The following is a 26707-nucleotide window of genomic DNA, read 5'->3' as shown; positions in this document are numbered from 1 at the left end:
TAAAAGCACTTTTTGTTGTCTGAGAGAGGCAGATGTTAGTTCATTTTTTTGGGATTACACAAAAATAATGTTATGATGTCAATTATGAACTAATAGAATATGATCATTTGAACAGGATCTTAAACTGTAATGTCTGTAAAACATAATTTAAGTTTTAACACAGGAACGTTTTGTGACATAGCATTAGATCCTGTTCTGATCAAATAAAAATGTGTTTTGTATTTGTGCGTATTTCTGGTGTAATTCAGTTCTTCAAGGAAGTGATCATTTTAAAAAAGAAACAAACCAAAAAAATTGCCTTTTTAACAGTATCATGATATATCGTGATATATCGTATTGTGATCCTAGTATTGTGATTTGTATCGTATCGCCAAATTCTCGCCAATAGACACCCCTAATCCCCATTACCTTCCACCATAGTTGTTACTACTCTTCCTGGGGTCTGTTAAAACGCAAATACAGTTACAAAATATATACACAAATAAAAACAAGTTTACGATTCATTGTTATTATCCTCTGTATTTAGTATTTTTTCACTATAAATCAGGTATTTTCCTGTATTTAACTTACTGATCATGTAGATGTTCATAAAAGCTCAGATTAAAGTTGAGGGTTATTGTATCAAAACAGAGAAAACTGCAGAAAAAGTGGCTTTTTCAGTCAAATATATCATTAAATGAATATAAACCAAGCATTTCCATCCACTGTCATTGATCCAACTCCATGGGTTTTACTGGTGAATCAGTGTTGTAGAAGATGACGGTGTTTCCACAGTAACTACGGAGTCATATCTGATGACCATGAAAAGATGACAAACTGTATTTTATTCCAATTATTTACACATACTGATAGGATTAATGGATCAACAGGTATTAAAAAGTTTAGATCAGTAGTTAGTTTTGGTCGTTGGTCGTTGTTAGCTTCCACCATAGTGGTTACTACTCTTCCTGGGGTCTGTTAAAATACAGATACAGTTACAAAATACATACATAAATAAAAAGAAGTGTACAATTCATTATTATCATTAGCCAGCTGAACATTTCATCTCAACACATAAACCTTAAAACATTTAAACTTTTGTCTTTACAGCAACTTGGATTGCAAGAGTCAAAACAATCCTTTGCATTACCGTATTTCCTTCAGTAGTTCCTGTTTAAGTGTTTTTTTTTTAATGAATATAAGCTTTTAGTGTGTTTGATGTATGAAGTTAACTTATTCCATAGACAAGGGGTCCGGTAAAAGACAAAATTTTTCAATCGATTTGTTTTTGGTTTGTACATATATCTGTAAAAGTGAACTTTATAGTCTGGCTGTTATTGTTGATTTTATTATTTATGCTATTTATTTTATTTCATCTTATCAAAAATTTTCCTTTTAAGCTTCTAAGACCTAAACAACCAAAAGTACTTGCTGATCTAAAATGTTTAATAACTTCTGAACCATGATTAATATCAATACATGTAAATAATTCAAGTAAAATGCAATTACTCGACTGTTCATTCCAATCCAATCCAATCCGACTCTATTTGTAAAGCACTTCAAAACAACCACAGTGGACCATAGGGCTGTACAGAAGAATAAATAAAAACCAAAACAACAGACTAAAATACAAGAATAGATTAAAAGACATAGAATAACTGTAAAAAATGTTATATATTAAATGTTATATGTTAATTGAATAAATAAATAAATAAAAATACAGAAGAATAGATAAAACCTAATAAAATGAAATACAAGAAATAGATTAAAAACATAAAAAGCTGTACAATTAAAAACAACAAAAAATAAGAACAATAAACCAATACCAACTAAAACAACTGAATAAAAATAATACATTCAAACATCCCATGTGGTTTCAAAAGCCAAAGATATTGTCATTGTCATTATTCATTGTCATCATTTGGACGTTCAGCGGCTCCATAGTAAACACAGAAACACCGTCATCTTCTAAAACATTGTTTCACCACTAAAATCCATGTAGTTTAATAAATGACATTGGTTGGAGACACTTGTTTCTATGTTCAGTTCATTATATATTTAGCTGAAAACGGCACTTTTTCTTCAGTTTTCTCTGTTTTGATATAATAACATTTGAATTTACATAACATCTACATAATCAGTAAGTTAAATAGAGCAAAGTATTAGATTTTAGTTGAAAAATGCAAATTGCAGAGGATAATATTATAGAAAATGATGACAAATCACTTAGGAAAGGTTAAATGTAGAGAGAATTCATTTCAAGTTGTCACAAAAATAGCTTTAAGTCTTTAAGGGTTAATTAAAGTTCAACACTGGCATTAGTGACATGTTATATAAATAAAGTGTAGTTGGTGAATAAAAACAGTAACATGTGAGCAATAATAGTATCATTCACATAATTATAGCATCATCAGGATTTAATATTACATAAGTATTACATAAAAACATAAATAACACAGTATTACCTAGATTACACAATATTTAATCTCAGTTTGTCGCTAATGATTCTTTTTTCTCTGTGTATTTTCATGGATTTGAGTGTTTTGTCATTAAAAAAAGGAATAAATAAATAAATAATTGGTAACACTTTACGATAAGTACACACTATGAAGTATTAGTTAAGCATTCATAAATACTGAATTCATCATTTCTAAAGCATATTTCTGACATGAATACTCATTAGTATATGGTTTAAAAGCACATTTATAAAGCTTTTACTCATCATTAATAAGCACATTAGTAAAGCATTAACAATTACTGAATTCATCATTTATAAAGCATATTTCTGACATGAATACTCATTAATATATGGTTTATAAGCACAGTTATAATGGTTTTACTCATCATTAATAAACTCATCTACAATATGCTTAATGATTGTATTTTCATACTTTATAAATTATGGATTCAGCATTTAAAAATTTTGTATTGCATCGCTGACAAACCAGTTATGATGTGCATTTATGCTCGCACATGCACTATTCAGACATGTACTAATGGTTAGTGAATATGTTAGTAAGTATTTTATACTAACTCATATAACTAACACATTTATTTTCCAATAGATGTCCTATAAACAGTTATTAATACAGGAATTCATTATTTCAGGTAGTTATAAAGCACTTACTACTCATTAATTAAGTCTATGGTGTGAGCTCATCTAAAGTGTGCACTATCTATGCCATATAAAGTATTTACAAATGAGATTTTCTGAATCTGAATCCATAATTTATAAAGTATGAAAATACAATCATTTAGCACATTGTAGATGAGCTTATTAATGATGAGTAAAACATTTATAACTGTGCTTATAAACCATATATTAATGAGCATTCATGTCAGAAATATGCTTTATAAATGATGAATTCAGTATTTGTTAATGTTTAACTCTCTAGTATCCCGTCCACCAAGGCCCTTACTAAACACCAAGTGTGCCTTTTTGGCACACTTGTGGAATAATGTCAAAAAAAATTTTCATACAGTTTGTTTTTAATTCTTTTACACTTTTTTCTATTTCATCAATTTGAGCCGTAAATAAAAATACCAAATACTCAATAATTGTCACATTTTTTAACCCTTTAAATGCAATCTTTGTAATGTAAACAAACCATTTTTTTTTCAGTATACTACAAATACAGTGGATCACATATTATTTGATTTTTTCATCCTGGCATATGTCAATGATTAACTCCAACATTGGTTAATTTGCATTATTATTTTTGGCGCTAGGTCAAATGTTCAAAAATACTAGTATCTGTCACCAAGTGTATGTAAAATGCACACCTATGAATCAAACTATTGAATATTATATACTGATTTATTTTTCTGCTCTAATTTGATTTTATTTTTGTAAATCCAGGTCAGCCCTAATCATAAATATCAAATAATCATTCATTTTACTTTTTTTTAACCCTTTAAATGACCTCATCATCATGATGTCACTACATTTTTGATGCAAAAAACACAAAATGTGTTTGTTTTTTTTTTTGTTTTTTTTTTTTCAAAATACTACATAAAAATTGGATTAAAATATTATTTGATTTTTGCAGCCTGGCATATGTCAATGATTAACTCCAACATTAACAAAGTTAATAAATTAATTTAGACCCTCACCTCTCAAATGAAGCTCAGATATCAGTAAAAGCAGGATTTATGCCTTCATGGCTTTCGGATCAAAAACAGTGGTTATAATGGAAGAAATAGTGCGTTTTAGGCACATTTGGGAGACAGATGCTCGTCTGGTAATTGTCTTTGTTTACAATGTGCACATTTTAGTTGGTGGACAGAATTTTAAAGATCATGCAAAAATGAGCAACTTTTGAATTCTAACCTTATTTAAATTGTGAAAAATAATATGAAGTTTTTTAAAACAAAGTGCAAAGTGTGGCTAAAAAGTGCACCTGGATACCGGAGGGTTAACTAATGCTTCAAAGAGTGTACTTATTATAAAGTGTTACCAAATAATTTAATCATAACACATCCCAAACATTGTCTGCTTTGACCACCTGCTGAAAAAGCACTGATATTAAATTTACAAACCTTCCAATTTTAACATCTTCATTAAATCATTGAACAGTATTTCTGCTTTTTAAGTGACTGTGTGAGTTTATAGACTACATTCACACTTTGCGTGGGTCTTTGTGCAGCTGCTGGCCGTGGAAATCGACACACCTGAGAGGTTCAGCTCGACCGCCGACATCGTGATCAACCTGTTGGACACCAATGACAACGTCCCCAAATTCACCTCGGAGTATTACATCGCCAGAGTCCCTGAAAACTCCCCAGGAGGCTCCAGCGTTGTGTCTGTGACAGTGAGTCAATGGAGATTAAACTCTGCTTAAACGCCACCAAAGTGATTACATAATCCACCAATCTCCCAATAAATGCATATTACTCAGCGCCGTTCATTATGTGAAAGCCGGTTTGTCTCCAGATCCCAAAGCTCAGAGTTGTCTGGCTTTTGTTTTTTGTTGCTGCATTAATTTCACATCATGACATTGTGGCATATGCTAGTTTTTTTTTACAGAAATACATATTTATTGTTGTTTCCTCTCTTGCATTATAAGCATCCTTTTACCAGGCAATTTGTCCGAGCTACTCAGTGTGGAGTAAAAAGCTTAATTTTGTCCAAGGTTAATCACGATGACCTACGCTTCCATCCCCAGAAGAGGTTTATAATCAGCCCCACCCTGCGTACATGAGCTTAAGACCCTATAGCTGGTTATCATCAGCGAAACATATTTAAACCTATAACTGTCACATGTCTTATATTTAGTTTTGTTCATAATTTGTTAAGCTTTGTTTACTTCCTGTTTAGTTGTTGTTGTTGTTGTTGTTGTTTTTGTTAGAAGCACTAATCAATATCCTGTTTGTTTTTTTTAGGCAAATGACCCCGATTCAGGGGGTTGGGGTGAAGTCAAATACACGATTTATGGATCAGGATCAGATTTGTGAGTATAAACCTGTTACTCTGGCCAGTTCCGGCTCAGTTGGATCTGTTTTTTAACTCCATGTGCTCCCATACATTAAAAAAACACTCAGTTATCAACAAAGGAAAAATGAATTTACAGCACACTTCAGTCAAAAAGTAAAAAAAAAAAAAAAAAAAAAAGTTAAATCAGTGGTTCCCAACCTTTTTTGGCTCGTGACCCCATTTTATCATCACAAATTTGACAACACCAGACTTTCAAAACAGAGGCTTCTTTTTTTGGGGGGGCTAAAATTAATTTGTTTTTGATCATGTAATAGTTTGCAATACTATGTTTCAAATAAACGTTAATTTTAGATGACATTTAGGCTATACAATGTATATTATTATGGACAGAAGCAGAAAAGCCAGGTGTAGATTACAGCATAAAGTGAGAATTTTATTTTCCTTGGTCAGGATATGTACAGTCAGTCCAGCTTGGATAAAATAATAATAATAATAATAATAATAATAATAATAACAACAACAACAACAACAACAACAACAACAACAACAACAACAACAACAACAACAACAACAACAACAACAACAACAACAACAACAACAACAATAATAATAATAATAATAATACATTGGTTTTATATAACGGTTTTCTAAGTACTCAAAGACACTTTACAATAAACAGCCAAGGGACGAACACGCAGTTAATGGGTAAAACAGATATGGAGTTAATACTAAAGGGCAAACAAAGCACAAATACTCATGCAAAAAAATAAAATAAAAAATTACAAGGCTGCAAATTAATACTGAACATCTTAAACCAGTGGTTCCCAACCTTTTTTAGCTTGTGACCCCATTTTAACATCACAAATTTCTGACGACCCCAGACATTCAAAACTGAGACTTTTTTTTTTTCCCAGAAATTAATGTGTTTTTGATCCTGTAATAGTTTTCTGAACTATGTTTCAAAGACAGGTTAATTTTAGAGGACATTTAGTCTATATAATGTATATTATTATGGAGGGAGGCAGAAAGGCCAGGTGTAGATTGCTGCACAAAGTGAGAATTTTATTTTCCTTGGTCAGGATATGTACAGTCAGTCAAGCTTGGATTTAATAATAATAATAATAATAATAATAATAATGATAATACCGTACTTTCCGGACTATAAGCCCCACCCACCCCATCTCCAATGTCTCACCATTGATTCATTGATGTCAAGCTTACGTGCAGCAGCTCTATTTCCTTCTTTGTCAGCCGGATTGATCGTTAGCCCAGAAAACATAAATTAGCCATATCATTTTTGAGCCGCAGGTTCACAGTGTGTGGAAAAAAGTAGCAGTTTATAGAGCAGAAATTATGGTACATTGGTTTTATATAGTGCTTTTCTCAGTACTCAAAGACACTTTGCAATAAACAGCCAAGGGACGAACACACAGTTAACAGATAAAACAGATATGGCATTAATACTAAAGGGCAAACAAAGAACATGCAAAAAAACAAAAATTTACAAGGCTGACAATTAATACTGACCAAACAATAACTCAAACTATGAATTATGAAAGAGCTGCAGCATCTGAAACTGACCACAATGAACATTTGAAAGATAAACAGAACCACAGTGCTTCAGTGTCAGACTCATAGTTTGTCATGTCTTTTATGGATTGGGATTGTCTCTCTCACCTCACCATATCTTTTTTATTAATAAGTTTTTATTTTTATCAATTACTAGAAATTTCCGGCGACCCCCATTTGAATTCCAGGCGACCCCACGTGGGGTCCCGACCCCAAGGTTGAAAAACACTGAATTAGCAGCATCATTTTTGAGCCGTGGGTTCACAGTGTGTGGAGAAAAGTAGCAGCTTATAGAACCGAAATTATGGTACATCGGTTTTATATAGCGCTTTTCTAAGTACTCAGACACTTTACAATAAACAGCCAAGGAACGAACACACAGTAAACGAGTCAAACAGATACGGAGTTAATACTAAAGGACAAACAAAGTACAAATACTCATGCAAAAAAAAAAAAATTACAAAGCTGCAAATTAATACTGAACAAACAATAACTCAAACTATGAATTATGAAAGAGCTGCAGCATCTGAAACTGACCACAATGAACATTTGAAAGATAAACAGAACCACAGTGCTTCAGTTTCAGCTTCACAGTTTGTCATGTCTTTTATATATGTGACTGTCTCTGTCAACTCATATACCCATATATTTTTTATTAGTAAGTTTTTATTTTTATCAATTACTAGAAATTCCAGGCGACCCCACGTGGGGTCCCGACCCCAAGGTTGAAAATCACTGAGTTAGATCCTTCAAAAAATAAGACAGATTACACATTTTACCATGATTTGCTTTATTGCCTCAAAACTTCGAAGAGTTTTCAGATGCTTGGTCTTTGGGTAAACTCGGTCAACAGGACACCGGTCTTGATTTATCAGCTTGTCTCTTTGATGGGGAGAGGTATAAGCAGAAAATCAGTATGATTGGCCCCTCTGCTGCACAAACAGCTCGCTCTAAAATGGCTGCAAGATGCTGGCTAATCTCCTAATTGGATTGGAGGGTTAAAAATAGACAGCCTGGCCCGTCTCACATAGGCAGAGCCAATTAACATGCAATGTGACAGCTGGAGCCACAGAGACGGCAGCTTTGAAAAGCAAGGCAGCGTGCAGCGAAGGAAAAGTGCAAATTTATTCCCGTCTGCAGGCGGCAACCTGAGTTAATTGTGCGAAAGTTATCAGTTTCAAGGCAACTTGTGAATTTTCACAGTGCAAAATAAGACAGTAAAGGCTGAATCAAACAGTAGAAAACGCCGCATTGGATTAAAAAGCATAAACAAAGGCCACATTGTCCTTTAAATTAATGATTTTATTGATTTTCTGTAGGAAATGTTAGTGTGATAAAAGCTTCTGTCAAAATTTTCATAAACAATCCTCCTGAAAATGGATGTGGTGTTGATTTATTCAACACCTAACTTGTGGGAGGTCTGTCAAATTTCACAGCAGTCTTTTGGAGATGATGTGTTTGGGTGAGAGGAAAAGGCTGATGCAAAATATAGACTGGATGAATGATGATGACGGGAGGAGAAAAGGCAGAATGAGGGACTCAGAATATTGAAAGTCAATAGAAATGGTGATGTACAGATTACCTTCTATCCACAATGTTTATATTTCGGCCATTATAAACTTGAATGACAGTTAAAAAACAAAAATCTGGACCATATAATTAAGAGATACAAGTAAATGTCTTCTTCACTGGATCCAGATTAACATTAATATCTAATCCATTAAAAGTTAGTGTTTTTTGTTTGATAGAAAATATGTCGTGGCAATTCTATAAAATTATTAGACCATCATCATTTCAGGCGACCCCACATGGGGTCCTGACCCCAAGGTTGAAAAACACTGTCCTATGTTGTTGTTTTTTTTACTCTCTACATTTTCCAGTTTGTAAAAATATTTGTACCCGACAGGAAAGTTTTGCATGATCTGCTCTCCGAATAAGCAAAGAATAGAAAAAAAAAAAAAAAAATAGGAAAATACATATTTTTCAATGAAAAATGCTATATTACAGGCAAGGCAGGTTTATTTCTATAGCACATTTCATGTACAAGACAATTCAAAGTGCTTTACATAAAACATCAAAAGCATTACAGCAGGGAAGCAATAAAAAGCATAGGTATGAGAAACAAAAAAAAAAAAGAAAAAAGAAAAAACAGATAAGCCTACGGTAGCCCAGAGGTGCAACAGCCCAAAAAATTATCCACTGGTCCAAAAAATTATCCACTATAAGGAAAAAAAGAGAACAGCCCAAAAAATTATCCACTATAAGAAAAAAAAAAGAGAACAGCCCAAAAAATTACCCAATGTAATAAAAAGAGAACAGCCCAAAAACGGATCCACTATAAGAAAAAAAAGAGAACAGCCCAAAAAATTACCCACTATAAGAAAAAAAGAGAACAGCCCAAAAAATTACCCACTATAAGAAAAAAAGAGAACAGCCCAAAAAATTACCCACTTTAAGAAAAAAAAAACCATCATCCACCTTTTCAGTTAAGGGGGTGCTGTTTACCCTTGGCATTAGCCACATTAGCTGAAGACCTTAAAAATTTTCAGCCTTTGCTTTTATTTTTCGTGGTGGCCTTAATGTTAAAGCAAGAGACCTTTCAGGTAAACAGCGCCCCCTTAACTGAAAAGGTGGATGATGTTTTTTTTGTTTGTTTGTTTTTTTCTTATAGTGGATAACTTTTTGAGCTGTTCCCTTTTTTTTCTTATAGTGGTTCATTTTTTGGGCTGTTCTCTTTTTTTCTTATAGTGGTTAATTTTTTGGGCTGTTCTCTTTTTTTTCTTATAGTGGATAATTTTTTGGGCTGTTCTCTTTTTTTTCTTATAGTGGATAATTTTTGAGGGTGCTCTCTTTTTTTCTTATAGTGGATACTTTTTTGGGCTGTTCTCTTTTTTTTCTTATAGTGGGTAATTTTTTGGGCTGTTCTCTTTTTTTTCTTATAGTGGATAATTTTTTGGGCTTTTCTTTTTTTTCTTATGGTGGGTAATTTCTTGGGCTGTTCTCTTTTTTTTTCTTATAGTGGATAATTTTTTGGGCTGCTTTCTTTTTTTCTTATAGTGGATAATTTTTTGGGCCGTTCTCTTTTTTTTCTTATAGTGGATAATTTTTTGGGGTGCTCTCTTTTTTTCTTATAGTGGGTAATTTTTTGGGCTGTTCTCTTTTATTTTTTGGGCTGTTCTCTTTTTTTTATAGTGGATAATTTTCTGGGCTGTTCTCTTTTATTTTTTGGGCTGTTCTGTTTTTTTTCTTATAGTGGATAATTTTTTGGCCTGTTGCACCTCTGGGCCACTGTATAAAACAGATACAGGGCATAATATTGTCATAAATCACAATAATTGGTTAAATGTATGAGTAAAACTAATTTGGAAGTCTCCACCAAAGTAGTTTCAAATCTTTAATCATTAAAGACTAGTTTATTAACAAGTCTAAAAGAAAAACATGCTGACTGTGATGAAAGATGGAAACCTACTTCATGTTAATTATTCATGCGTCGCACAGAAAATTCACAGGTTACAAATATATTTTTGCACTGACAAATGTAAAGTGCAAAGACAAAAGCACGTTTTGAATCTACTTGTTCATGATTATTTAAAGATTAATTACTTACAAATACTCAGTGGTATAATAAAACAAGTTGACTGTGATGAATGACGGGAATTTACTTAACAAAATATCAGAATATGTTGTCGTTTACAGAAGGATCAGTTTTTAATCAGGAGATCAATTAACATCTTGAGTCTGTTTGTGACACTTCACGTGATTTTTATCCAAAGAAAGTGTTAATGGATGCAAATCAGCAATAAAATCTGTTCACTAAACATCCTGTGTTTTGTAAGAAGTGAAAGACATCTGTTTTTTAACCTGTACACAGACTATATTTTCCTCTCTGTGCTGTTAATTAATATAGATAAATATATTAGTATGTGTTAACTTTTAAACCAGTTTAACTGCGATGGAAAATCTGCTTTGTTTTAGTAAATTATCAATGTGAGTCACACAAGTATGTTTTTTTCATCAGGTGAATAGTTAACAAGAAAAAGCTGTAGCACGTAAGTAGAAATTGGAGCATTTAAAAATAGTTGAAATCCACTCGTATTGTCCCGTATTAAGGATTTAGTGTATAAAAATAAACTTTAATTCTGTTCGTCACACTTAAGGAGTTTTTGCTGAAGGAAAAAAATGCCTCGGCACTAAAATCTGTTCAGTAAACATCCTGGAAATTAGAAGGAAAAGTTAAATGCTAACTAAATTTATCAGCTTGAAAAAATACTGAATGTGATGGAAAATAGAAACTTGTTTTATATGAGGAATTATTAGTCATACATTATAAATACTTTTTTTTTTAAATGAACAAGTGAATATAATATAAACTAAATATTTAATAAAATATGTAGCTTAGTCTTTAACCATTAAGGCCTTTGTACAGTAAAAATAGCGACAGTGATAATAATAATAATAGTGAAAATCCCATTAAAATTGCTCTCCATTGAAATATTTGCATTTCAGGAATAGACAGTTAACATCTTCAGACTTTTTTGTCACACTTAAGGAGATTTGAGGGGATTGACACTGCTCCGACCTTAACACCTTCAAATCACTTTTAAAAACTCACTTATTTAAGATTGATTTTAATGTTTAATTGTTTTATATTCATATACCTGCCTTTTGCACCTGTTTTTACCTGTTTTTAATGTGTTTAGTTTCTGTTTTTATCTACTTTATGTAAAGCGTCTTTGAGTTCCATGAAAAGCGCTATACAAATAAAATGTATTATTATTATTATTATTATTATTATTATTATTATTATTATTATTATTATTATTATTTACCAGAGCAACAAGTGGTTTTGGATCCAAATCCGCACTAAAATCTGTTCAGTAAACATCCTGGATTTGGAAAGGACAGATAAATAAACTTCAGTCTCCTTTACAGAGACTAAATTGTTGCTTCATATGGTGAATTATTATTGTGAGTTAGACAGATGTTCATATATTACTAATATATTTTTCAAGGCAAATATGTAATAAATAAAATAGCCTAGTCCTATTTCATTAAGGCCTTTGTATAAAAATAGTGAAAATCCAGTAAACTCATCCTGTACTGAAGTATTTTTGTTTAAGCAAGAGTTAATTAACATCTTCAGACTTGTTTGTCACAGTGATAAAGAGATTTTGCCAAATTAGAAAGTGCTTTTGGATCCAAATCTGCACTAAAATCTTTTCTGTAAACAGTCTGAATTTAGTAGAAAACTGTTTAACATAAAAATACCCGTCAGCGTAACAAAAAACACATGAGCTGAGAAGAAGGATCTATTTGACATAGTGAGATCCTAATGTGATTAATATGAGTCACCCAGATTCACAGGTTATAAATAGTTATTGTGCTGTGAACTTATATATTTGGCTCGTCTTGTTTTTCCAGAGGCAGGGTGTTGACACCAGATGGGCAGCTGTGCTTCTGACTCACACTGTGTCTGCTCTGATCCGCAGGTTTTCCATCCACCCGTCCACAGGCCTCATCTCCACTCAGCCCTGGACCAGCCTGGACGCAGAGGTCCGCTCCAAGTACAACTTCTACGTCAAAGCCCAGGATTCGGAGGGAAAGTACAGCTTGGCCGAAGTCTTTGTGACCGTCCTCGACATGAACGACCACCCGCCGGAATTCGACGAGAATCTGCTGGAGAAGACGATGATTATTGGCACGCCCGTCCGAGTGGAGGTACATTATGGGATGGTATATCCTCTTGAGATACAGAAGTACATTTTGGGGGAGGGTTCAAGAGGTCACAACTTTATTTATAAATAAAAAGAACACTGCAAAGAACATTCTATGAACAAAAAAATAAAAATATATATATATTTATAAAAAAAAAAAAAAAAAAAAAACACTGCAAAGGACATTCCATGAACAAAAAAGAAAAAATATATATATTTATAAAAAAAAAGAAAAGAAAAAAAAAAACACTGCAAAGGACATTCCATGAACAAAAAATAAAAAATATATTTATTAAAAAAAAAAAAAAAAAACACTGCAGAGGACATTCCATAAACAAAAAATTAAAAAAATATATATATTTATAAAAAAAAAAAAAGAAAAAAAACACTGCAAAGGACATTCCATGAACAAAAAATAAAAAATATATTTATTTAAAAAAAAAAAAAACACTACAGAGGACATTCCATAAACAAAAAATTAAAAAAATATATATATTTATAAAAAAAAAAGAAAAAAACACTGCAAAGGACATTCCATAAACAAAAAATAATAAAATATATTTATAAAAAAAGAAAAGAAACACTGCAAAGGACATTCCATAAACAAAAAATTAAAAAAATATATATTTATAAAAAAAAAAGAAAAGAAACACTGCAAAGGACATTCCATAAACAAAAAATAAAAATATTTTTTATATATATAAAAAAACACTGCAAAGTTTTTCACTACTTTTGATTTTGCCTTTATATACTATATAAACAAATGTTTACTATACCCATGTTTGGGATCTTTTTTTTCAGCACAACTTCATCTTTCTCATCTATTATTTTTTCACTTTAACTTACTATATCATCACAAAAGGCCAGAAAACTCACAAAAAAATGTAAAATCCAATTTGAAAAATGTATATAATTCATTGCATAAATAACACCCAGATGCTTAACGAACCTTTTCAAAGACTTTAAAAGTGAATATTGGTTCCAAATATTAGGTATATACAATTAAAACTGTAATAAATTAAAACTATACTCAAATATTTGACATAAAAGCAGATCTTTACATAGGCGTTTTCTCCAGAAAAGTGTGCAGTAATCAAACACGGTTATCATGATAATTAGAATTTAAACGGTAATACTAACCATCGGCAATTTTATCGCGGTTTATTGTTATACCGGTAATCGTTACATCCCTGTTACATTAACAGAAGACCTAACTGTTTGGCTCTTTGTTATTTCTTCATAGGCAGTGGATGACGATGCAGAGTCTCCTAACAACGTCATCGAGTACTCCATCATGAAAGCCGATCCCGACAACGCCTTCGACATCAACGCCGAGACGGGGGAGATCAACCTGAAGCCCTACATCAAGTCCATGGAGATCGTCCAGAACATCACCAAGCAGAAGGACTGCACGTGGTCTCTGGTGGTCCAGGCCAGGGACAGAGGTTCTCCGTCCTTCAGCACTACGGCCGTGGTCAACATCGACATCACCGAGGCGGTAAGACCTGCTCTGAACCGCCGCTGCTTTCACTGCGTAGTCCTCAAAGCCTGAGCTGAAGCTTTAGTTCGACTTAAAATGATCGGTAGCTTTTTCATGCTATGCAGCTGGTAATTTAGCATCCCATCGTTTTACATTTAATTCATCTTCTTTAAAAGCTACCGTTGGAGCTTTAACACTTTATAGGGCACTCATAGAAATTAAAAAAAAAAAAAAAATTCAACCTTAGTGTGTTATTGGAGGACATAATTGCTTCACAATTTCTTCTGTGAAATTTTTCAATATTTTTTAAAATTTTTATGGGTCAAAACACAGTAATGTCCCATCAGAGAGCGAACTTTAATTTATTGCCATTCCAACATTTATTTCAATATAATAAAAAAAAATTTTAAAAAAAAGAAAGTAAAGAACAAGTGTTGCACCTCAGATTTGTTCATAAACACAGTACTTAAGTAAAAGCGACAAATAAAATAATATCCAATTAACCCTCCAGTATCCCGTCCAGCAAGGCCCCTTATAAGCACCAAGTTTGCCTTTTTGGTACACTTGTGGAATAATGTCAAAAAAATTTTCATACGGTTTGTTTTTAATTCTTTTACACTTTTTTCTATTTCATCAACTTGAGCTGTAAATAAAAATACCAAATACTCAATAAATGTCACATTTTTTTAACCCTTTAAATGCCATGTTTGTAATGTAAATAAACCATTTTTTGATGCAAAAAACACAAAAAAATGTTTGTTTTTTTTCAACATACTACATAAAAAGTGGATCAAATATTATTTGATTTTTGCAGCCTGGCATATACCAATGATTAACTCCAACATCGGTTAATTTGCATTATTATTTTTGGCGCTAGGTCAAATGTTCAAAAATATTCGCATCTATCACCAAGTGTGCCAAAAAGGCACACCTATAAATCAAACTATTAAATATTATATATTGATCTAATCTGATTTTATTTTGTAAATCAAAGTCAGCCCTAATCATACATTTTACATTCAGTTAATATCTTGTTGAAAAAGTCACTTTTTCTTCAGTTTTCTCTGTTTCTGATAGAATAACCTTTGAATTTACTCTGAGTTTTTATGAACATCAACATGGTCAGTAAATCAAATATTGGAAAATAGATGTTTTTTCACTGAAAAAAATGCAAAATACAGAGGATAATATTGTAATAAATGATAATAAATCACTTCAGAAAGGTTAAATCTACAGAAAAAAAAATCTTTAAAATAACCTTTGAATTTATTCAACTGGAAGTCACCACATAAATAATTCTAGGTCTGTAATGGTTAAAATTTTTTGGGTTTAAATTCAGGCAGACCACAATGATTTATTTTAACCATAACAACCCAGTGTTGGATCAATGACAGTGGATGGAGACACTGGGTTTATGTTCAGTTAATGATAGATTTTACTGAAAAAGTCACTTTTTCTTCAGTTTTCTCTGTTTTTGATATAATAACCTTCAACTTTAATCTGAGCTTTTATGAACATCTGCATTATCAGTAAAATAATATAGGAAAATATATGATTTTCACTGGAAAAACCTCAAAATACAGAGAATAATATTATAATAAATGGTGATAAATCACTTAAGAAAAGTTAAATGTAGAGAAAAAGAATATTTTGTAACTGCCAGAGAAGTAGTACTGGGTCTTCATGGGTTAAACCCCCCAATAGAGCAAAAGCATCAATGAATCTATTCTACATCACAGAGATTATGAAATATTCTGGAAAATCCTGCACTTAGTTTTCATGTAAAAACTCAAACTGAGGTGTCATAACACTGAACGAGGCGCTCCAACAGTTTCAGTGCGGGGTTTGTGCTCAATCAACATGCTTCTTTGAGTTCTTGAGATAAGACTTATAATAGAATAATATGGACTCTGCACAATAGTACAGTTGTGGAAAAAATAAAAACCAATAAAAAACTGCCTTTTTAACAGTATCATGATATATCGCATTGTGATCCTAGTATTGTAAGTTGTATCGTATCACCAGATTCTTGCCAATACACACCCCTAGTTATAATATGGTTTTATCATATACTAAATTAAATAGAAAGAAATACAGTTTTGCTCTTTGAAATCCGAAAGGAACAATTCACAGCATTAATCCTTCTAGTACAAATATAATACAGTATAATACAATATAATACAATATATCTTTATTGTCATTGGACATTTTACAATGAAATTAAAAAGTGTGATCCTTAATGGTATTCATTCATTCAACATAAAAACATTGTAATAAACAAACACAAACCGCATAATAAATAAAATAAAAATATCACAAAATTAATCCGGTAAATCAAGTTAAAGACACATTATATGTAAAGGGAGATCACACTAAATATGCCCACTTTCGTTTATAGAAGCTGTTTTTGTCTGAACCTTTTGTTTTTCCTGCTGTTTATACTTCACATATATCAGATTGGATCTAAATATAGAGACAAATGCGTATGTGTAGACATTAGAACTTTAATAAACCAACAAACCTAATGTTGACAGCATTAATCATATCTTTTTCATCAAAATATTGCACGGTTAAAATGATCTTATTGTTAAAAATGTAGTTATTTAAAGCTATCTTGCCATGTTTTTTCCTATTATTATGTTTTATTTCTACCCTGTTTCAGTCTACATCATCCAAATATGTCCATTATTGATCCCACACTATTACCATATTATTACTCATGTAACATTTTTTGTGATTTTGATCATGAAAAACTAAAACTAACGCTGTCCTTTAACGTTTCCAGTCATTCACATACAGTTTTGTGTTCATCATGTGTTCATTTCTTCATCCTACATCATGACATGACTCGCCTTCTTTTTGGTTTTTGTGTGTTGTGATCGTGCTTTTCAGATCAAGGGTCGAATTATTTCGTACTTCCGGAGCCTCAGCAAACGTCCGCTGACTGTTTTTGGAATTTGTCTCAGCATTGTCACATCCCTCATTTTACTAACCATCTGCATATCCACAATCCTGTACTGTAACGCCGTGAAAAAGTCTCGAATCAACCCTGAGAGTAACTATATAAAAGTGGTCCGCAGAGTCAAGTGAGAACTGTTTGGACTGTTGGTTGTGTTACCACATGAAGCTTTTATAACCTTTAAAAAGATGTTTATTTTTTTAAGTGGTTGTTGTCTGTAAAAGAGTACTAGAGCACATTTGAAGGAAGATTTTCTTTTTTTTTTTTTTTTTTTTTTTTTTTTTGAGCCAAGAAACTAGTGTAAAGAACAAATAAGCCATAATATTACTTCTTTTTTTTTTTTTTTACTCAAAGCACAAACAGTGATAGTATTTAATTAAAGAGTCCACTTATGGAGAGTTTAGAGTATTTCTAACATTTCATTTATTTGAAATTCAATAGTTCAGCTGTTTTTCTTAGTAAATTTACTGAATTTACTCTATAGGTAATCAATTGAATATCAACTTTTTTTTACCATTTCATGCTTGAATTAAGAGGAAAAATCCATTTAAATCCTTTAATATACAGTACTGTGCAAAAGTCTTATTCTGTGTTGGTTTTTTAGATTTGTAATGAAGATACATATTCATTTCTCATTTTCTTTTCTTGAGATATAACAAACAAAAAAAAAAAATACAGAAAATATGTGCACAGCCTTGAAAAAAACACACAAAATTAAATAGCGGTTAAGATTAGTGTTTACTGTGTGACCCCTGACCCCATGACAAGAAGCAACACAAACAATTAGAAACATCTTACGTGTTGAATAAAATATAGAATAGAATAGAATAGAATAGAATAGAATAGAATAGAATAGAATAGAATAGAATAGAATAAGAATCTTTATCCAACATAAAAACATTGTAAAAAACAAACACAAACCATTCTTAGTAAATTAACTGAATTCACTCTGTAAATAATCAACTGAATATCATTGTTTTTTTACCGTTTCATGCATGAATTAAGACGAAAAATCCGTTTAAATCCTTTAATATACAGTACTGTGCAAAAGTCTTATTCTGTGTTGGTTTTTTAGATTTGTAATGAGGATACATATTTATTTCTCATTTTCTTTTCTTGAGATATAACAAAAACAAAAAAAATACAGAAAATATGTGCACAGCCTTAAAAAAAACACACACATAGAATTAAATAACGGTTAAGATTAGTGTTTACTGTGTGACCCCTGACCCCATGACAAGAAGCAGCACAAACAATTAGAAACATCTGACATGTGTTGAATAAAATATAGAATAGAATAGAATAGAATAGAATAGAATAGAATAGAATAGAATAGAATAGAATAGAATAGAATAGAATCTTTATCCGACATAAAAACATTGTAAAAAAACAAACACAAACCACATAATAAATAGAATAAAAATATCACGAAATTAATCCAATAAATCTCATAATGTCTGAACGAAAGGGTTAAAGACGCATTAAATGTAACAGGAAATCACACTAAATACGCCCACTTTCATTTATAGAAGCTGTTTTTGTCTGAAACATTTGTTTATACTTCACATTTATCAGATTGGATCTAAATATAGAGACAAATGCATATGTGTGGTCAATAGAACTTTACTAAACCAACAAACCTAATGTTGGAGTAGTACTTTTGCACAGTTCTGTACATATCAAATCATAAATAAAAGTGACGTGGGTGGACTATCCTAATAAAATAGTCCTTAATTAAAAATATGTCCCCCTTCTTAGGAGTGTGACTCATTGTTGAGGCTTTTAAAATGACTAAAATAGATGGAATAAAAGCTTTTTACTCATTTAATCTCCGTTCATCCCTCATAAAATCATGTACGTCATTCTGTTTTTTTTGTCAATGTTGACGTTCAACGCTCATCGTGCACATCCCATAGAGGAATCCTAATGCACTGCACTGCCAGACGCATTCCCAACAACTAGTCATGTGCTTAGTTTTTGGCTTTGCATTAATAGTCTGTTCAGTTGTGTAGTAAATGAACTGACAAAGTACATAGATGATAAATGAATGTGTGTGTGTTGTGTTGTATGTTTCTGCAAACCATGGATACTTATATTCAACCACAGATGTGTTTCATACCAGAATTTCTACATGTTGTATATCTGTTATATTGATTTAACTCTTCTGCTAATTTTTTGGTGTGTCCTCAATCAGTTTTTAGGTTTAACCCTGTAAAGCCTGAACCATTAAATTATTGACAAAAAATTCCAGTTCTTTAAAACTGGAGCCTTAATTGGTCCTTAACAACCAAACCATTTTTTTTTTTCAAATATCAATTTCCATGTATGACTTTCAATTTTGTATCATATTAGATACATCAGGTCTCAATGCTCAAATATTATTAATATATAATATTATTAATCCCGAGTTTAAACTGGAGATGCCTTTCCTCCTCATTATAGGAAGAATTTATTTTCTGTGTTTATAGTTTACTGATACAAACTACTGTCCAACAAGCAAACTTAAAAAGTATTTACACATTGTCTATTTTTTTTTTTCTCAGATTTTTAAGGAAACACAAAAAATTTAACCAGAAATTGAATATTTGATGATTTGGGCAAAAAAGTCATTTTAGCCAAAAAATTACTTAGCAATTATTTTATGAAGGTGAAAATATGTAGATGTTTAGATCCTTCTATTACATACAGAAACCAAAAATAACCACAAAAACAGCAGTTAGTATAGATTATTTAACCCTGTAAAGCCTGAACCATTACATCCTTGACAGAAAATTCCAGTTCTTTGAAAGTGGAGCCTTTTTTGGTCCTTCTGAACAACCCCCAATTTTTTTTTTTTTTTTTTCAAATTTCAATTTCCATGTATCTTTCAATTTTGTATCATATTTGATACATCAGGTCTCAATGCTCAAATAGTATTATTTTTGAACAAAGAAAAACATAATATAACACAAACATATCGGACAAATTGGTAATTCCTTTTCAAAATTTATGTTCAGTTTATTGACAGCTTCGCTGAAGAAGTCACTTTTTCTTCAGTTTTCTGTGTTTCTGGAAGAAAAACCTTTGAATTTACTCTGAGTTTTTATGAACATCTACATGATCAATAAATTAAGTAAAAATACATGATTTTCACTGAAAAAATGCAAAATTACAGAGAAAAATATTGTAATAAACGATGAAAAGAAAGGTTAACTCTACAGAAAAAAAAAAAAAAAATCTTTTTTGAGTTGTCACAAAAGTAGCACTGGGCCTTTATGAGTTAACTAAATATTTTTACTACAAGACCTTTCACACACTTGAAAATCAATTTCATACTGATAAGGCTACAGGTCTTTGTGTTTTTCCAATTTATCGAAACAAAATGCACAACCATTAACCTTGTAAAGCCTGAATCATTAAATCAGTGACGGAAAATTCCAATTCTTTGAAACTCGAGCCTTTTTTGGTCCTTCTTAACAACCAAGAATTTTTTTTTTTTTTTTCAAATATCAATTTCCAAATATGAGTTTCAATTTTGTATCATATTTGATACATCAGGTCTCAGTGCTCAAATATTATTATTTTTGAACAAACAAAAACATATTACGCAAACATGTCTAACAAATTGGTAATTCCTTTTTAAAATTGTCAGAGTTCTTCCTCCTTCCTCATTAATGACAGTCTTGTAGTGTCACTGGAAAGGCCTCTGGTGAATGAATTCCTCCCCCTGGTGGATTATCTGTGTATTGCATGTATATAATTGTATACATCAGGTTTTTCAAGAAAAAAAAATCACACTGATCATGTAGAGGGCTTAAGAACTCACATACCAAATATGATAGGTTTGGTGTTATAGGGTTAATCCAGTAAAATTTATTTCATTACAGTTAAGAAAATACTGAGGTTTGGTTGTAATATGTCTAAGTACAAAGTCTGAGTCACAGGATGTACTCTGTTGGAATAATCCTGCCATCAGGTGACTGTGTCAGTCAGCATTCCCTTCCCGTCTGTTATCTGCTTATTATTGTTCCTATAGACCCCTCCCCACTGTGTGGGAGTAGCAACCAAAGAGCTGCAAATACACACTGGAAATGGCAAAGACATGTCAACTTATGCACCATTTTTAGTGGAGACGTATTCATTTTAATACCAAAGCTCAGCCCCTTATTTGCAAATAGTATTTATTCAGAATTTTGTTTGATAGGGACAATAGTTAAAGGCATTTTTACATTTTAAAATATGCAACATATACAGGACTTGTAGCTAATTAGCAGATTTTGTCCCTGGTTAGGCTTATGAGAAACAACACTAAAAACTAAAGTATGAGCAGAGCAACATTAAAATCAACAAAGATGGAACATTTGAAAAAAATACACCTACTGATTTGGAAACAGTCAAGTGGTGCAAATTAATAGAATTAAAAATAACCAATACAGCCCTGTGATGAACTGGCGACTTGTCCAGGGTGTACCCCACCTTCTCCCTTAAGTAGCTAGGATAGGCTCCAAGCAACCCCCGTGACCCCCCGTAGCTTAAATTAAGTAAAAAAATGTTGAATTAAGCCAAAAAAAAAATCTTTAAGTAAGTAAAAAAATCTTCAATTAAGTCCAAAAAAATCTTGAATTTTGCAAAAAAAATCTTCAATCAAGTAAAAAAAATCTTCAATTAAGCCAAAAAAAAATCTTCAATTAAGTAAAAAAAAAATCTTCAATTAAAAAAAAAAAAATCTTCAATTAAGTAAAAAAAAATCTTGAATTATGCAAAAAAAAAAAAAAAAATCTTCAATTAAGTAAAAAAAAATGTTCAATTAAGCCCAAAAAAATCTAGAATTAACAGCTTAATTTTTTTTCTTTGTTTTAGTGCAAAAAATATTGTTAAATGATGAAAATATTTACATTTACAAACTATCCTGTAACACTAAAATGTGAATAACCTAAACAAATATGAACAACCTGAAATGTCTGAAGAAAATTCAGCACAATTTTAACTATTTTTCTGTCTGTTCCTCAGTGTTTAGTGTCTTTGTAGATCTGATTCATGATGCACATGTAGAAATGATAAGTTGAGGAATAATATTGTTAAAATTGCACTAAATTTTCTTATGTTTTTTAATTTAAATTTCAGTTTTTCCAGGTTTTTTTTTTTTTTTTTTGGATAGTTTATAAAAGTAAGTATTTTCATAATTCAATGTTTTTGGGTTTTTTTGCACTAAAACAAAGACAAAAATTTGGAGTTCTCATTATGTATAGGTTATTATGTTATTATTTTACTGGTCTGGCCCACTGGAAATCAAATTTAGCTGAATGTGGCCCCTGAACTAAAATGAGTTTGACACCCCTGATATAGAGGACTTCAAAACTCATGTACCAAATATGATACGTTGGGTGTTATAGGGTTAAGTATACATGGATGAAAACTCAGTAGACTCAGTATTACAGTAGGTTCATGTATCTAGAAACACTGATGTTGTTCATGTCCATGTTTGCAGAAATGTGCTGTTGTTAAATGTACCGTCGACTGGATGTTGGTAGACATGTTATTTGGGCCTGGTCTGTCAGTGCTTTGCTTATCCATCCATCTGACGCTTGCATGCTTGGTACAAATGCTGCATTAGCGCCTGCCTGCCTGCCGTCAGCCCCTTGGACTTGAGTAAAACTATTTCATTTGTGCTCTTTTACAGACCCATCTCAACGGGCCCATGGCGGCCTTTTTATTCAGAAGTAGGGACAATCCCATGAAAGCTCTAGGCATGGTCATTGGTATCATTAGCGTGTTAGTAGGCGTGACTGTCATGATCTCTACGGCTATATACATGCGCAACTCTAAGTCAAACAGGATCATGCCAGCGCGTCGCATCATAAAAAGACGACCCAGGGACCAGCAGCCGCCGCCCTGGATCAACAAAATGCCCGTCTTCAAATTCAACAACCCCGCTGCAAAGTTTGCAGTCGGCGACCCAGAAGCTAGCACCCGAGAAGACAGCAGCAGCTCCGCCTCTAGACCGAAACCCCCGCCCCCTAGCGCCCCCTGTCTGCCGCCGCCGCCCCCTTCCAACACCAGGCCCAGCGAGAGGCCCAGGGCGGTCCCAACAATATCGGGGGCCCTGGCTTCCAAAGGATCCAAGAAGGCGAAATCCGGACGTCGCAAAGAGGGGAACATCAGCTCTGCTTTAGTGTCTGAGCTGAAAATGAAGCTGGAGCAGAAAATAATAGAGAGCAACAAAGGAATGTATTATTAACCCAACAAAGAACTTCATTCTCCTCACTCGGTGACAGATGTACTACTCGTAGCGACTCTGTTAAAATGGTAGGTTTTCCCTACATTTAGTACATGTGTGAAGAGCAGGGCTGGGTGGTTATGGCCAAAAAAAGTGTATTTGTTTATGTTTTTCTCTCACTTTGATGATTTATGGTCTGAAAATCTAAAAGGAGAAGATGTTTGAAAATCCTTCACTGCAAAAATTTAAATCTTACCAAGTGTATTTTTCTTATTTCTTGTCCAAATATCTCATCACACTTAAAATAAGACATAATCACCTAAAAGAGGAACTGTAAGTGAGACATAAGAACTGGTTTTTAGACAATAGATCTTGAAAATTGTATTTCAAGAAATCTTACCAAGATAATTTTCATTTGTTCCAATGGCAGATTTGTATTTATTTATTTATTTATTTATTTATTTATTTATTTATTTATTGCTAATTCAAGCAAAAATATCTTGTTTTCTTTTTTGTTTTTTTTAAACTTGTTTTTAGAGGGGCATTTTTTTCCAGTGTAGCTGTAATTTGAAGAATTAGAACTTTAAGAAACATCACACAACATCAATATAAGCAAAGAAGTAGGAAAAATAGACATAAATACTCATAATGAATAAACAAAAGGCTTATATGGATTAGAATCAAGGGGATCAATGAACCAGTAATTGGATCCATATCTATCAAAGTCTTGACGTCAGAATTTTTTTGCTTAACTCAAGATTTATTTTTTTTTTGCGCAATTCAAGATTTGTTTTGTTTTTGCTCAATTCAAGATCTTTTTTTTTTTTTGCTTAATTCAAGATTTTTTTTTTTTTTTTGCTCAATTCAAGATTTTTTTTTGCTTAATTCAAGATTTTTTGCACAATTCAAGATTTTTATGCGCAACTTAAGATTTTTTTTTTTTTTTGCGCAATTCAAGATTTTTTGGGTTTTTGCTCAATTCACGATTTTTGTTTTCTCAATTCAAGAATTTTTTTGCTTAATTCAAGATTTTTTTTTTTTGCTTAATTCAAGATTTTTTTGCTTAATTCAAAACAAAAAAAAATCTGCCAATGGAACAAGTGAAAATTATCTCGGTAAGATGTCTTGAAATAAGATCTTCAAGATCTATTGTCTTAAAATAAGTTCTTATATCTGACTGAAAAGTTACTCTTTAGGTGTATATGTCTTATTTAAGTGTGATGCGATATTTTGACTAGAAATGAGAAAAAAACACTTGGTAAGATTTGGATTTTTGCAGCGTTTTCTTTAGTTCATGCAACTTTTGCATAGGATTAGAATTTAAATAGAGGGATTATAAAGTCGAATACATGTAATAGACTTCATTAGAATGGGAACATCCTCTAGATTCTCTGTTTAGAATGTGGCAGATTAAACATTTCTCAAATCTAACCCTAAGAAAAATTACCAAATTAAATGTATATGTTTAACCCTCCGGTATCCCGTCCAGCAAGACCCTTACTGAGCACCAAGTGTGCCTTTTTGGCACACTTGTGGAATAATGGCAAAAAAAAATTTCATACAGTTTGTTTTTAATTCTTTTACACTTTTTTCTATTTCATCAACTTGAGCCGTAAATAAAAATACCAAATACTCAATAACTGTCACATTTTTTAACCCTTTAAATGCCGTGTCTGTAATGTAAACTAACTTTTTTTTGGATTCAAAAATCACAAAAAATTATTATTTTTTTCAATATACTACATAAAAAGCGGATCACATATTATTTGATTTTTGTAGCCTGGCATATGTCAATGACTAACAGCAACATCGGTTAATTTGCATTATTATTTTTGGCGCTAGGTCAAATGTTCAAAAATACTAGCATCTGTCACCAAGTGTGCGTAAAATGCACACCTATAAATCAAACTATTAAATATTATATATTGATTTATTTTTCTGCTCTAATTTGATTTTATTTTTGTAAATCGAGGTTGGCCCTAATCATACATATCAAATGGAAGAAATAGTGCGTTTTAGGCACAGTCTTGTAATTTTCTTTCGTTTACAATGTGCAAATTTTAGTTGGTGGCCAGAATTTTAAAGATCATGCAAAAATGAACAACTTTTGAATTCTAAGCTTTTTTAAATTGTGAAAAATAATATGACATTTTTTAACACGAAGTGCAAAGTGTGAGTAAAAGGCACACCCGGATACCGGAAGGTTAAGGTCAACAAATGCACTTTCAATGGGAGGGGTTATTTATTGAGAATGATAAATAACTGAGAATGAAATTGCTTCAGTGTTAATTGGTTGGGAATGAATTAATTATGATAATACCAGGTTGTTTTTTTTAATTCTTGTTGAGCAAGAAATTAAGAAATCTGGGTTTTTTTTGTTTTGTTTTTTATTCAGGGATTTTTTCACTTTGCTCAAAAACAGAAACTTAATTAATTACTCAGATGAATTCGTATGCACTGCCTCGGCCTAGTTAACAGTTTAAGGATGATCAAAGAGGGCAGGTACATGTTTGTGTCTAATTTCTAAAAGTCAGAGGTGTTTAACGTATAACCTGAGCTGACCTGAGCTTAGATAATGAAAGGAGGGAGAGCTCAGTCTGTCTGAGGTTCAGTCGGAGATAATTCACCACACTGCCATCTTGAGGAGGATTACATCATCCTAACAACAGTAAAACCCCGGGGAGAGGATTACCAAGACTTACCGTGAATACATATGTTGTATAACTTCCTGAAAAGCATCATATTCTCACAACACATAACTTGGATTTCACCCATTTCAGTAAATCCTAAAAAAAAAAATCTTCTTGCTCACTTGAGCGTGCAGCTGAACGGGAAACTTCTCTGCTTATTCTGAAGTGCTAAAGGACCCGTGTTATCATATTTTTACTGTGTTTCATGAGCCACTCAAAAAGCTGAGAAGTTGCTCTTTTGTACGATTACAATGTGCCACTGTAGGTTTCCACGGTAACACGAGCTAACGGAGTCGCTTGTAATTTATTTGAGTGTGCGTTATTCTAGAAAGGTGCTTTTCTATTTAAAAAAAAACAAAACAAAACATGGGTCCATTTTCACTGTACAGCGTTGTATTATTTTATTATTCTGAATATAAATACGGTATATCACACATTATGGACAACACAAGTTATATCTGTTAAAAAGCTGTGAAAAAGAAAAAAGAAAAACTCCACTAGCTAGTAAAAGTTAGTCATATTTCTGAATTTATCAAGCTCAGATTATTTTGTACATAACATCCACATACATTTCTTTTAAAGACATAAATATTTATATATAGAGTCTGTGTCAAACATGTAGGATCTGTGTATAAAACTGCTCACTGCCTTCACATGTGGGCAAAACGAAATTAGAGTCATTTTCT

The 26707-nt window shown here is 32.0% G+C and overlaps 1 protein-coding gene and 1 long non-coding RNA gene across 4 annotated transcripts in view; both read left to right on the top strand.

Moving 5' to 3' along the window:
• Positions 1–23527, top strand: part of LOC115410182 (cadherin-related family member 1) — a 43227-nt gene extending 19700 nt beyond the window's left edge. For 2 of the 3 annotated variants that reach the window (XM_030121677.1, XM_030121676.1), the window contains 5 exons: positions 4626–4790; positions 5362–5429; positions 12472–12700; positions 13940–14194; positions 22795–23527. In XM_030121677.1, coding sequence (XP_029977537.1) covers positions 4626–4790; positions 5362–5429; positions 12472–12700; positions 13940–14194; positions 22795–23352 — 1275 coding nt within the window. In that variant the 3' untranslated portion in view covers positions 23353–23527. Of the gene's footprint in view, positions 1–4625; positions 4791–5361; positions 5430–12471; positions 12701–13939; positions 14195–17068; positions 17725–22794 lie in introns of those variants that run through there. The other variant, XM_030121678.1, reaches the window with a different exon arrangement.
• A 1086-nt stretch (positions 23528–24613) lies between these two features.
• LOC115410185 (uncharacterized) lies at positions 24614–25623 on the top strand. Its single transcript, XR_003934070.1, has 2 exons — positions 24614–24794; positions 25535–25623. It is a non-coding gene; the product is annotated as an uncharacterized LOC115410185 (long non-coding RNA).
• Positions 25624–26707: the final 1084 nt, after the last annotated feature.

This window comes from Sphaeramia orbicularis, chromosome 19 (genome assembly GCF_902148855.1).
Source record: "Sphaeramia orbicularis chromosome 19, fSphaOr1.1, whole genome shotgun sequence".
In the NCBI taxonomy this organism is placed as follows: domain Eukaryota; kingdom Metazoa; phylum Chordata; class Actinopteri; order Kurtiformes; family Apogonidae; genus Sphaeramia; species Sphaeramia orbicularis.
The sequence above is the reverse complement of the archived record's forward strand: the minus strand, read 5'-3'. Positions and strand labels throughout refer to the sequence as shown.